This window comes from Canis lupus, chromosome 8 (genome assembly GCF_048164855.1).
Source record: "Canis lupus baileyi chromosome 8, mCanLup2.hap1, whole genome shotgun sequence".
In the NCBI taxonomy this organism is placed as follows: Eukaryota; Metazoa; Chordata; class Mammalia; order Carnivora; family Canidae; genus Canis; species Canis lupus.
In genome coordinates, this window is record NC_132845.1 from 61,803,707 (window position 1) to 61,816,669 (window position 12,963).

The 12,963-nt window shown below is 51.1% G+C and overlaps 1 protein-coding gene and 1 long non-coding RNA gene across 21 annotated transcripts in view; one reads left to right on the forward strand and one right to left on the reverse strand.

Moving 5' to 3' along the window:
- The window catches only part of CHLSN (cholesin), a 148,328-nt gene that overhangs the window by 45,774 nt on the left and 89,591 nt on the right, over positions 1–12,963 (reverse strand). For 2 of the 20 annotated variants that reach the window (XM_072836693.1, XM_072836694.1), the window contains exon 1: positions 2,055–2,207. The exons of 16 other annotated variants lie outside the window; for them this stretch is intronic. In XM_072836693.1, coding sequence (XP_072692794.1) covers positions 2,055–2,072 — 18 coding nt within the window. In that variant the 5' untranslated portion in view covers positions 2,073–2,207. Of the gene's footprint in view, positions 1–2,054; positions 2,208–12,963 lie in introns of those variants that run through there. 2 more of the 20 variants (XM_072836691.1, XM_072836692.1) reach the window with 2 other exon arrangements.
- Positions 1,637–8,991, forward strand: LOC140638784 (uncharacterized). Its single transcript, XR_012035752.1, has 2 exons — positions 1,637–1,794; positions 2,624–8,991. It is a non-coding gene; the product is annotated as an uncharacterized lncRNA (long non-coding RNA).

Consider the following 12,963-nt stretch of genomic DNA (forward strand, 5'->3'; position numbering starts at 1 on the left):
ATGGAGCCCAGCTGCATTCTGCATGGTCAACAGCCTAATGTGGAATGTCAGTTATGACTTCTGGGTGCTAGGGCTAGATTGGAAGGCAAAGGTCACATGCACAGCCCCAGGCCCAAGGGGAGCTCACAGCAGGCCCCAAGGCCACGCCCATCTCCTTCCTAGTAAACTCTGAATCTGCTTTCATTTCATTTCCGGAAACGTGGGACTGGCCAGGAATTGAAGGCTGCACTTTGTGTTTAATCTGGAAATGCCATTCTGGCAGGCAGATGGCCAGAATGGGCAGAGCCAGGCAGAATGTTAAGTATACAACTTATAAATGAGTCTAGAAATAACATTTAATACTCAAAAAACAACTCAACAATTTCTGAACTGACACTCGCTTCTACTCTGGAAAGCATTCTACAAAAATGCAAAAGCACCCACCTTCCACCTTAGTGGAAGGGGGGCCCAGGGATCTGGGAGCAGGCACAGAGCACAAGCTCTCCCAGGGCAACTGCTGGAAGAGGCCCCGACACTGCTTCCCTCAAGGACAAGAACCTGCAGTTCTGCACTAGACTTTCCAATGTTTTCAGGCTGCTTCAGCCTAGCAGTCCTTGGACTGCATTCCTCCTCAGCAGCTGTTGTGCTCTGAGGAAGAGGAGATGGCCGAGCCTTTGGGTACAAAGTGAACAGGGCAACTCGATGTACGTCCTCATCTCAGGGGCCCCATTGCCTTTTGGGGCCTATGGGTTGTTCAGGACCCACAAAAGGTCTGAGCTATGGGAAGAAAACCAAAACAGGTTACTGGCTCCAAGATGAAACAGCAAAATTAAAACAAGTGCTTCACTAAATGTCTACAGTACATTGTTAAGTCCACCCCATCAGCTGTTAAATATAATTTTTCAAGCTAATTTCATCACATCTGGAAATCATGGGTTAGGTTTTTGTCACTTTGCAAGAATTCCTGAAGTACAGTGAAAAATCATTCCCAGATAAGGAGCTACGGCCAAATAATTTCACAAGCAAAGAGTAACACCCTTGTACGTTTTCCTCCTTCAAACCATGATGTGCTAAGTGTGGCTGGGCCTTGCAAAGATTAAGCTACCTTGGGCTACAAAGCCTTGAAGAGCTGTCCCAAAGTATGACACCCATCCCAGGAAAGGAGAGGATAAGGACAGGTCAGTCCCAGGTGCAGAGCAAGGACAGGGCTTAGACCACTCCCCAGTTTTACAGAGAAAACAGGGTGGAGAGCCAGGGGACTCCTGTCAGGTCACATGGCCTGGGGCTGAGACTAGAACCCAGGTCTCTGAACCAGCAACTAGAGGTCAGTGGGCACCAGAAGCCTTCCCCAGGTGGGGTACAACTCAGAGCCTCCTTCATGTCCACTCCCCGGTGCAGGACACAGCCTGCAGGCCCCCCCCTGGTGCAGGGCAGAGCTAGGAGCCCCCCACGACTACCCTCCTCCACCCTGGTGCAGGACACGGCTTGGAGCTCCCTCCTCTGGTGCATAACGCAGCTCGAGTGCCCCTCCTCTCTGGTGTAGGACACAGCCCGGAGCCCCCTATGACTACCCCGCTCCACCTCGGTGCACCCCCCCTCCCCCCGTGTAGCACACAGCTCGGAGCGTCACACAATCCCCCCCCCGCCGCCGCCCTCGGCCTGCCCCCCGTGCAGGACACAGCTCAGAGCCCTCCTCCCGCCTCCCCCCGCGCAGGACAGCTCGGAGCTCCATCTTCATCGTGCAGGACGCGGAGGCTGGGGAGCAGGGCGCTCCGGGGCCCCCCATCCTTTGTAAACCGGGACCCGGGAAGTAGGGTAAGTAAGGTGGACCGGGTTGCTGGGCGGGGCTCCCAGGACGACGTGGCCCCAGCAGCGGCCTGGGCCCACCCGCGCCCGACCCCATGGGGGAAGGGCATCCCGCCCTCACGGTAAGCCGTCCTACCGGAGCCTGGGGCCTCCCCCAGCCGGACCCCCGCGGCGAGCCCCCCCCCCGGACACGCCCCGCCCGCCGCGCGCTCCTGCGGGGCCGACCCCCCACACCCACTGGGCCCCTCTCCCGGGCTCCGCGAACTGACCTCCGCGTCCCGGGCCATCAGTGTGCCCGGGGCCCGCCCGGCCGCAGCGCCCGCGCACTGCGCATGTCAGGCCGGCCCGGCTCGGCTAGAACCGGATCCAGCCGGCCATGCGGTGACGCAGCGCGCGGGCGCTCGGCGTGGGAGGCGTCAGCGTGTGGGCGTGGCCCAGCGGTGGGCGGGGCTGCCGGCGGTGCGCGCGGACCGCGACCCCAGGCCAGCTCTGCTCAGCAAAGGGGAAGTGGTGCAGCCCCCGCGCCAGGTTCCTTATTCAACGAGGTTGTTCAGAAGAGGAACGGCGACTCAGGGCAGGTCTGTGTGCGTCAGAGCTCACTTTCACAGGTCTGCCTAGCTCCAGGCCCTGCTCCTGAGCTGCTCCCAACAGAAGAGGCAGGGAAAAAAAAAAAAAACCCACTGCTGCTGCGCCCCCAGTTGCTTCCCATTTTCTGCCCGCAACATGGACCCACGTGTCACCGGCAAGCTCTGGTCCCGCCTGCTGGCCCCATTCCCACATTTCCACCACTTGCAGCACCCTTGGGTTCCTTGAACCTGGCCAGCTGTCTCCTCCCCAGGGCCTTTGCACAGACTCTTCCCTTTGCCTGGAGCCTCATGACTAGTCCTCAGTTTCAGAGAAACCTCTACTTCACCTCTTGAGCACCCTGCCAACACCATGGCCCCGCAGCACTTCTCAGAGTGGTGACAGGGCAACCCACTGGAGTCCTCCGAGTAACAACTAGTCCCTTCAAACTGTGAGGCCTGCAACGGTAGGACTGTGTTTGCTCACGCTGTACTCACATAGGCCAGCAAAACGCAAGCGGTCAACGAAAGCTCCCTGAATAAATGAATCCCAAAGCTTTTTTCTCTCCAGGTGAACACCTAAATCTCTTTTTTTTTTTCTTTTTCTAAATCTCTTCTTGAGCATGTTTCCCTCCTTTAAGACTGCAGATGAATCTCAAGGTACAAGAAAAAATCACACACAGGCAGCCAGGAGCCTTCTGAATTCCCCCAAGGCCCTGTAGGAAGCTCCGGTGGCAGGGCTGCTTGGGTACGGGAGAGCAGGGTCTCAACCACTTCTCTGGCAAAGGTCAGAGCCAGGCATCCTAAGATGCTCTCTACTCTAGGGGCAACTCTAGAAGCCATTTCTTCATTTGCCCACTGTGTGCTGCCTGGTGGGTGTGGGTTTCCTGCTTTGGGTGTGGGTGTCCCAGCTTCCCAGCCTGATAACCATCTCCAAGGTCCCAGAGCAAAGACAGACTCTGTGCTTTTCCTCTTGGTGATTTCATTGCTACCCAGCTGATCCACCTGGATGGAGGCTGGCTGCACAGGGACAACAGGGGCGGGCTCGCAGGGACTGCAGAGGCCAGTAGCAGAGCTGGATGGACGGAAGGAAGGCAGAGGGCAGGATAGGGACTTGCCTGCCCGCTCCCATGGCTTCTGAGCCTGGTATTCTCACCTGTGCTGTCTTGCTGAATCCCTGGGAGGCAGGCATTGGCACCCCCACTTTACAGATAAGGAAACTGAAACTAGGAAATTTTTTTTTAAAGTTTCCAAGATTGCCAGTTTCCTGGAAAGGACTCCATTCCAGGAAATGAGTCCTAGAGGATCTCCGTGATTTTCTAGTGCATTCCAGCATCACTACTCAGCCTTAAGAGCCCTCCGATTGATTGCTTTCTTCTCACCACCCTCTGGTTCCGGTGACTCAGCAGCAGCCCCAGGAGACAGAAGCGGGAAAGGGAGGGAGCGGGCCTGGCAACACGGAGGTACTGGCAGGGCATACCACATGTGGGGATGGGATGCATGGCTCAGAGTGCGCTTTCATGCCCTCCACCCATCTCCGGCTCTCAGCCACCCTGTACCCACAATTCACAGGTGAAGGGCCTAGGGCTCAGGGAGGGCGTAAAATGTGCCAGGGCTGCCTTCTCCCAATCTAGTGCTCCTCCCAGGCCCTGCATGATGTGCTCCGCCACCCCAGGGCACACACAGAGGCAGGTGGAACTCTATCCCACAGCAGGCACTGCCAGGCCATGCTTCCCACGGGGGCTGTCTGACCCTGAGCCTCATCAGGGAACAGTGGACATACGGCCACTCACTGCACCTGTGGGGTTCTGTGGGGGGCCCCAAGAGAAGTGGTACAGAGGACAGCCTGAGAGCCTTTGTGGACAAGGTTCAGCAAGTAGAATGACCAAGAGCCCTCCTGCTGTGTAAGCCTAGCAGCAGCAGCTATGTCCACCCCAAGGGACCCTAGAACCCCACCTCCTCCAGGCAACTTAGCAGCTCTGGTTAGGAAGAGCGGGTATCAACAAGGACCAGTACTTATTTCGCAAATATTTGTTAACCAAGGTTTTCACACTAAATGCTCCTCTCTGAGTACTAACGATACTGTGAGGTATAAAACAGACAAAAATGCCTGCAGCCACAGACCGAATATTTGTTTCCCCCAAGTTCATATGTTCGAACTTAATTCCTAGTATGATGGTATATGGAGGTGGGGCTTTGGGGAGATGCATGGGTTGTGAGGGCAGAGACCCAGAGAGCTCCCTCGACCCTTCCACCATGTGAGGACACAGCCAGAAGGTGACCCTCCAGGAACCAGGAGGACGCTTCGCCACAACCTGTCCAGCCTCTAGAACTGTGGGAAGTAAATGTGTTTATCCCACGCAGGCTGTGGGATTCTGTTATTGCAGCCTAGGGGAACTGAGACACCTGCCCACAGCGAGATTACAGAAGACTGTAATAGTGTGGCGAAGAATAATTGGAGAGCAAGCTGATTTTACATTCTGTGATTTAAATGTTTGAGGAAGGGTAAAGGTGAAGAGAAACAGAGCTGGGAAGATAGCACCTGAAACCCAAGGTGAGTGCAGAGCCTTTGGATATGTGAGAGAAAAGGGATATGGTGGGCACACAAGTCCTAGGGAGGGGCATGGAGACCCCCATGAGGCAGAGGAGAAACTGGGTGGCTGGGGTTCTAGAAGCATGAATGAAATTCTCAACAAACCATCCCCCGAGAGGCAATACAAATTAGCCTTCAAAATCAGGGTGATCCCTGGGTGGCTCAGCAGTTTAGCGTCTGCCTTTGGTCCAAGGCGTAATCCTGGAGTCCCCGGATCAAGTCCCACGTCGGGCTCCCTGCATGGAGCTTGCTTCTCCCTCTGCCTGTGTCTCTGCCCCCCTCTCTATGTATCTCTCATGAATAAATACATAAAATCTTAAAAACAAAACAAAACCAGGGTGACAGGCACCCCAAGATTATGTTGATCATTCCAAGTCATTAAGGAGAGAATGGTATGTCTCACATGGACATTACTAACTAGAACATTTGGTGGACCAGCATGCCGCTTCCCGGAGAACTAATCATCACTGAAATCCACAGGAGATGCTGCAGAGGGTTTGGAATCCCTCCACCCCCTGCTTCCCTGGATACAGACAGCCTACAGAGCTCCTGCACACAGCACTTCCCTCCCACCGAAACCCAGGGATGGGCCCCTCTTGGACAGAGACTGTGTGGCAGAGGGAGAGAGGGGTAAAGCTCCAGGTGAGCAGGGTCCGCTGTTGGCTATAAGTAAGAGGAAGTGAAGCCAGGTACAGTTCAAGGCCCTTGGGCCAGCTGTCTCTGGGTCAGCCCAGTCCCTCCCTTCCCTGGCAGGGCAGGACAGGGTTTCTGTCACTACAGCCTCGGGAAGTGGAGGCCCTGATGTCTCTTGCTGCAGAGCCTGTGCCCAGACCCATGAGGTGTTTCACTGGAATTCTATCCACCGATGAAAGAAGAATGCACAGCAGCTCCATGCACTCTCTTGGAGAACCACAGGCAAGAAGGGATCACTTCTCAGAGCATCCATGAAGCCAGTACTACTCTGACCCCAAATCCAGACAACAGTACAAAACAGAAAACTACAGACCAAAGTCCCCCATAAAATATAAGGGCAAAGATCCTAAGTAGCAATATATAAAAAGAATTATAGATTGCAACTCAGTGGAATTTATTCCAGGGATGCAATGCCAATTCAATATTCAAGAATCAATCTCTATAATCCACCCTCTCAAGAGGCTAAAGAAGAAATTTCACACATCATTTCAATGGAGGCAGAAAAATCATTTGATGAAATTCAAATCCCATTCATGATATACATCCTGAGAAAAGTGCTCAAGCTTCCTCACCTTGACTAGTAACATCCACACCCTCACCTGCCTTGTAAGACCAGGAGCAAGGCACGGATGTCATCTGGCTACCGTTCGTCCACATTAACGCTGGGAGTTCTTGCCAGCACGAGGCAGAAACAGGACATCAGAAGCATTCAGATTAGAAGAGATGAATTACAGCAGTCTGGATTTGTAGATGGCGTGGTGGTTGATACATAAAATCCCAAGGAAACTACAAAATAACTCCCAAGAATCATGAACTCCGCAAGATTGCAGGACACACGATCAGCATGCAAAAGTCAATTTATTTCTAATGAGTAGCAATAAATGTGCAGAAACTTAAATTTAAGATACAATACCACTTAAAATTGCTCCAAAAAAACCCCTCAAAACACTTAGTTGTAAAATCCAATAAAACACGTATAGGATCTGTTTGCTGAAAACTGAAAACGAAATCAAAGGAAAGAAATCAAAGATCTAAGTAAACAGGAGATGTTCTGTGTTCACAGACTAAGGACGCAGCATGGTCAAGTCAGCTCTTCACAGGAGGAGAGGCTGCTTTAATGCAAAAACCGAGCAAGACTTTTATAATAATTTTGAAAAAGGAAAATAAAGTAGGAAGAATCACTTGATTTGATTTTAAGAATTACTGTATAGCTTTGGTAATTCAGACAGTGTGGTATTGATAGAGGGACACACACCTAGGAACAAAAAGGAATACAGAACCGCAAAATTGTCTCATTAGCACTTTGATTTTTGACAAAGGTGTCAAAGTAATTCATTAGAAGAAAAGAGTCTTTTCAACAAATAGTACCAGAGCAATTGGACGTCCATAGACAAAAAAAAAAAAAAAAAAAAAAAAAAAATGAACCTTGAACCAAAGAGGATATAGAGATGGCAAATAAACATACGAAAAATTCTCAACATCATGTTTCACACACACTTGTTAGAACGGTCAAAATCCACAACCCTGTTACCACCAGATGCTGGCAAGGATGTGAAGCAGCAGGTTGCTGGTGGCCATGTACAATGGCACAGCCACTTTGAATGAATAGAGAGACCACAGAGGCTTTTGCTGGCAGTGAAACTACTCTGTATGATACTATAATGGTCGATACCTGTCCTCACACGTTTGTCTAAACCCCCAGAATGTACAACCACACAGAGTGCACCCTAAAGGTGAACTGTGGATTCTGGGCGATGATGACGAGTCAGTGCAGGTTCATCGATTGTGAGACACATGCACCATGTGGGGTGACACAGATAAGGAGGGGAGGCTGTGAGTGTGTGGGGGCAGGGGAATATGGGAAATCTTTCTACCTTTTGCACAACTTTGCTGTGAACCTAAAACTGTTCTTCTAATAGTCTATCAAAACAAAACAAAACAAGAAAGAAAAACAGGGGTGCTTAGCTGGCTTACTCAGAGGAGCATGTGACTCGATCTCCAAGTTATGAGTTTGAGCCCCACATTGGGTGTAGAGATTACTTTAAAAAACAAAACTAAACTAAAAACCTGATCTAACCCTCACAAATATTAATATATAAAAATTAACTCAGATGGATCATAGACTTCCATTAAATATGAAACTTTTAGAGGAAAACATAAGACAAAGTCTTTTAGACATAGGAATTAGTGCAGGATTTCTTAAACATGACACCAAACACAGATCCATTAAAAAAAAAAAAAATCATTAAATTGACTCCACTAAAAGTGAGAAACTTCTCTGCTCTATGAAAGACCTTGCTGAGAGGACACAAGGCTGAGCCAGAGGCCAGGACAAAGTACTTACAGACCCACAGGTAACCAAAGTCTCATATCTAGAACACACGGAGAACTCTTGCAACTCAACAGTGAGAAAACAAACAACCAAGTTAGAAAATGGGACAGAGACAGACATTTTACCAAAGAAGGTATATGGTGGCAAATAAGCACACAGAGAGGTGCTGGCTATGGTACGCATCGGGGTAGAGCAGATGGAAGAGCACGAGGAGGGCCCACTACACACCGGTCAGGACAGCTGAAACCAGCGGGGACCACACCCAGAGCTGGCAAGGCCACAGAGAGCACGGGCGCTGGGAATGCAAACATGCTTCAGCCTCCTTGGAAAACTGGTTGGCTCTTCAAAAACTGAACATGCACATACCCTGTGACCTAGCAATTGAGAAATGAAAGCTTATGTCCACATGAAAACCACTCACAACTGTGCAGCAGCTTTATCTGTAATTGCTCCAAGCTGGACACAGCAAAAATGGCCTCCGAGCGGTGAGCGGCTGAACACAAACTGGCCCCTCCATACTACTACTGCTACTGTTTTAGTGGTGTAAAAAATAAAAATAAAAAAATAAAAAATAAAAAGGAGTGGTTTAATGACACACAACACAACTTGGATCTCTCAGGATGTTAGGATGAGTGGAAAAAGCCAATCCCCAAAGGACACATACTGGATGGCTCCATTTATAACTTCCTCAAAAGGACATAATTACAGCACAGATGGGTGGCTGCTAGGAAGGGGCATGGGATGGTGTGACTGTGAGATCCAGCACAAGTGTAGATGAGCCTTCCTGTGTCTTGATTTTGGTGGTCATGGGAGCACACACATGTACTGTAACAAGGTGCCCACAACAGTTTTCTGGTTTTGACACTGTTCTAGAATTATGTAGAATGCAACTCAGGGAAAAGTGGGGGGAAAGGTACAAGGGAGTGCTCTCTGCTATTTTTACAACTTCCTGAGAATCTATACTTATTTAAAAATAAAAAGCTAAAAAAAAGAGAGCACTCCAGAACAGAAACAGAACCGAAAAAGCAACTTCTGTGCCCTCTGTCTGGGGGGCTGGGCATGGCTCAGACGAGCTGTTCCTGCATGAGCTGCACATGTTGGTGACAGGCCCACACTCAAGCCAAAAGGAGTAAGGCCACTGGGGGTACCCTGCCTCACTCAGCCCTCACTTGGCTCTGGGCCTGACAAAATGCCCAGCCCTCGCTTTTCAGGGCAGCAGAGCCTGGGCCCCTCCTGCTTTCACTGGGACAGGCTGCACTGGGAAAAGCAAGTAAAAGTGGTGCCCAGTAGGGTACTGGCCCATCGCTTGGCCAGATCTGGGGGCTGCAGTCTTTTGCGGTTGTGGAGGCACTCCTTCTGGATTCACCACTCCCAAGCTTCTTGGGGAAAGACAGCAGGTGCAGCCCAATGGGCAGGTGGCCACAGTCCCAGAGAAGCAGGCTGTCGGAAGCCCACTTGGGCACCGGTTCCACCAGTGCGCCCACTCCCACTCTGTGCAGGAAATGCTTCCATGCACTCTATTTTTAATGCCGATGAAAGGATTTGGAGGAGGAAAAGCAAACTGCCAACACCAAGATTCCAGCTTTTGGTGCTAACTCCCACGGGGGCTCAAAGCCCTCAGTCTGCATGGCCACGAAGCCCCACCTGGGGCCAGGCTGGGCTGTGTGCCCTTGCCCAGTGGGGACCTATCAGGCTGCTGAGCTGCACCCCGGCTGCCTCTGACTTGCCCTCCACACCACAAGCAGCAGTGCGCAGTCTCTTTCTTTGGCTCCCTCTTTTGGAAATTTTACAGGAGTTTGCAAACATACACAAAAGTATATTGAATCCTCGAGTGTTCAGCTGTATGGCCCATCTCTCCACTCCTGCCCTAGCCTCGGATGATTCTGAAGCAAAGCCCAGACACCACATCTATCTTAAGCACCAAGCTCTAAGTTCTAATGCGCTCGGGGGCCCGTGTGCTCCCATGTCCCACCCCTCAGAGTACAATGAAGGAAGGTTTCTCCTTGCACAGCAATAGCCCAGGCAATGAGGAGCCCCTACCCCGGCCCCCTCCAGTGGGCTCCTGTCCCAAGCAGCACCCTACTCCCCCTTTCCTCTAGTTTAAGACCAGCTTGTGGGTCACCCTGGTATGCCCATGCTAATTGTAATGCTTTGCCATTCTGGAATAAAGAATGAACTACTTTTCTGGTAAAGTAACTGGCTGTTCTGTTTTTAGGATTAACATTACATGTATTTGTGTGTACTTGCATAGTACAAAATATAGACAGATAAGATTATATAAATGAAAAATATGTAACTACAAAGAATAAATAGCTTTTCCTAAGAAACAGAGTGTTTTTATTAACTGTTCTGTGGAAGCAGTTAATTGTGTGAGTTCCTAGCTAAAATTGGAGCAGAAAAGTTTGATTGGATGAGTCCGATGAGATGCCAAGCTGTTCTCTGACTTTGTAGGCATGTACGTCTGTGATGACAACACAGAAACCAGTGGCCCAGCCCTGAACCAACAGCCAGACGTCAGCCACATGCTTCCCATCTACCCTACAGGCTTTTCTAAGGTGGGACTTGGTCTCTTACCAAGCCCTCCACAGTGCCTTAGCAACATCTACTACAATCTACTGGAGCCCTGAAAAACATGAACTTACATCAATAGGACCACATAGAAGTCAAGATATGAAACCTTCCTCTAAACCAGACTCACAGGAATATTCCTTGTCCCTGATCAACGCATCACCCAGGATCAAAGGTAGTGTCAGCACATAACAACCTTCCACAGGAAGACGACCCTGCCTGTTCAGGGAGGTTAGGGCAGTGGAAATCCTTCACATCATTGTCCCTAGCCCACAAGAGAATGACCACATGCAAACAGACTCTGGGTAGCAGGCTACTCTTGAGTTCCCAACCAGCAGTCCAGAGTCCCTCAGTGTGGAATGCAGCTTTTCTTATCGACTGCCACTCCAGAATGACCAGGAAGTCTTGCCAAGTCTCCAGACTGTGTGAAGCAAAGGGCCATTGTGATGTTTCTGTAATCCAGGGAGAGGCATCTCCGTGATCTCAGCAGAAAACTGGGCCGGAGTCTCCCTTTTCACTGCAAAGTGCGGTGCACAATTAGGGCACCAGCCTTGTGACTGAAGCCAATGCAGCCACAAAGGCACAGCCCTGGGGCCCAGGGGCCCATAACTCCTAGCCCTCAGGAACCCTCACTAGCAATCCAGGGCAGGGCAACTCCAGGTGGTTTTCACAAAGTGACATCTGAGCATGATGCGTTCAGAAACCCAGGATTCAGATCCAACTCACACAGCCCAGGATGGTGCTGTGTCCTCACAGATATCTGGCTCTTCCACGGAAATCGGCCTGAACGGTTGGGGAGTAGCTAGCAGCAAGCTACAAGGCTATAGTGTTCTGGAACGTATTTATGTTCCCCAGCTCTAAAATGCTGATCTTGGCTCAGCTGAAGGGTGGGCTTACTTTGAAGATCACACAGACTCTGCCATTCTTCCTGACCCTGTTTGCCCACTTGGGGAAGTCTTTCTTTGCAGAGAAGGCAATATAGGTGACCTGAGCACCAAGTGGCTTTGATGGAACTGAATGTCAGCTAACCCCAGTTACAAGCAGCCGTTCTTCTGGGCCACTGAGCATCCTGTGGACAGATCTCATTAGACCTGGCATTCCGGGGACTCTGAGCAGAAACTCTGTCTGTTAAGGCCACCCAGACACTGGACAGAACACTTTACTTGGGCAGACTGGGTCCAAATCCTGACCCCACCATCTCCTGTGTGACCTTGGGCAAGTTGCTTAAGCTTTCTGAGCCTCGATGCAACTTAAAATGAGAGTACTATATTTCATTACTGCTAAGACACATTTTCTCTCCCATTCTAACATCTCTAAAGTCAGGATGAGTCTTGTAATTGATGGAGTCAGAATTTAATTGGCAAATTGTTTTCTTTCTAGGGGTTCACAAAGCAATGGCATATGTAGTATTAATGTTGTCTTAGACGTGATGAAATGTGACTGTAAATACCTCAACAGACTGTTGTGGGTGCTTCAAACAGAAGCTGGCAGAGTAAGGCTCCCCTAGCTGAGAGGTGCTGCCTGACTGTGCCTGGTCCAGGCCTCAGGGCACATGTGGCCTGTGGCTCGATACCCACTTCTATAAACCCACTTCTGGTGCTGGGCTGAGAAGCAAGGTGAAGAAATGACAACAGGGCCAAGCGGGTGGTGGGGCCCAAGGTATCTATAAGTGACTTGGACAGAGAATGGGGTTCTGCTGAGCCCTTCTACCCATCAGAGTCTAAAGCCCCACAGCTGATTCCCCACTTCCCTCCCTCACCAGGGGTCAAGAAGCTATCCTGTGAAGGGGGAGGGCCCAAGGCGGAGCCCTAAGCAAACAAGCAGCACTGTGATGCTCAGCACCCGTCTTGGTTGCTATCCTCCTGTGTTGTCACACAGCAGATCTCTGTTCAGTTCTGCAACCTGCATGCTTTGATATTCAGAAAGAAATGTTCTCAGCCCCTGGGCCAGAATGTGCCGCTGAGTGTATCAGTACGCCGTAAGAAGTACAGCGGGGTAAATCATCTTGTTCTTTGGACTAACAACAGCCACCAAATTAACGAGGCTGCGCACAATGCACTATCTTTCAGTGGTTTTCCTGCAGCCAGCTCCGTGGACAAAATCATTCCTAAAACTGGGAAGTAACGGGTGAATTCGGAGCAGCGCCCGCCGGAGGAGGAGCAGGTGCACCGAAAGGACCAGATCACAACCTGGGGGGCGGGGGGAGGCCTGTCCCCTGCAGATTAGGGAGCCTTCTGACTCAGCAGTCAGCACCAGCGCTTCAGGGAGCCCGAGAGGGCGCCCGGGGTCTGCAGCCGGCACGCGGCACGCGGCTGACCTGGGGTCAGGGAACGCGCGCCGCCCCGCCCGAGCGGTGGAGTGCGGTCCGGGGGCGGACCCGGGCGGGGGGCGGGCCGGCGGCGGTCACGTGTGTACACAGGCCCGCGCGG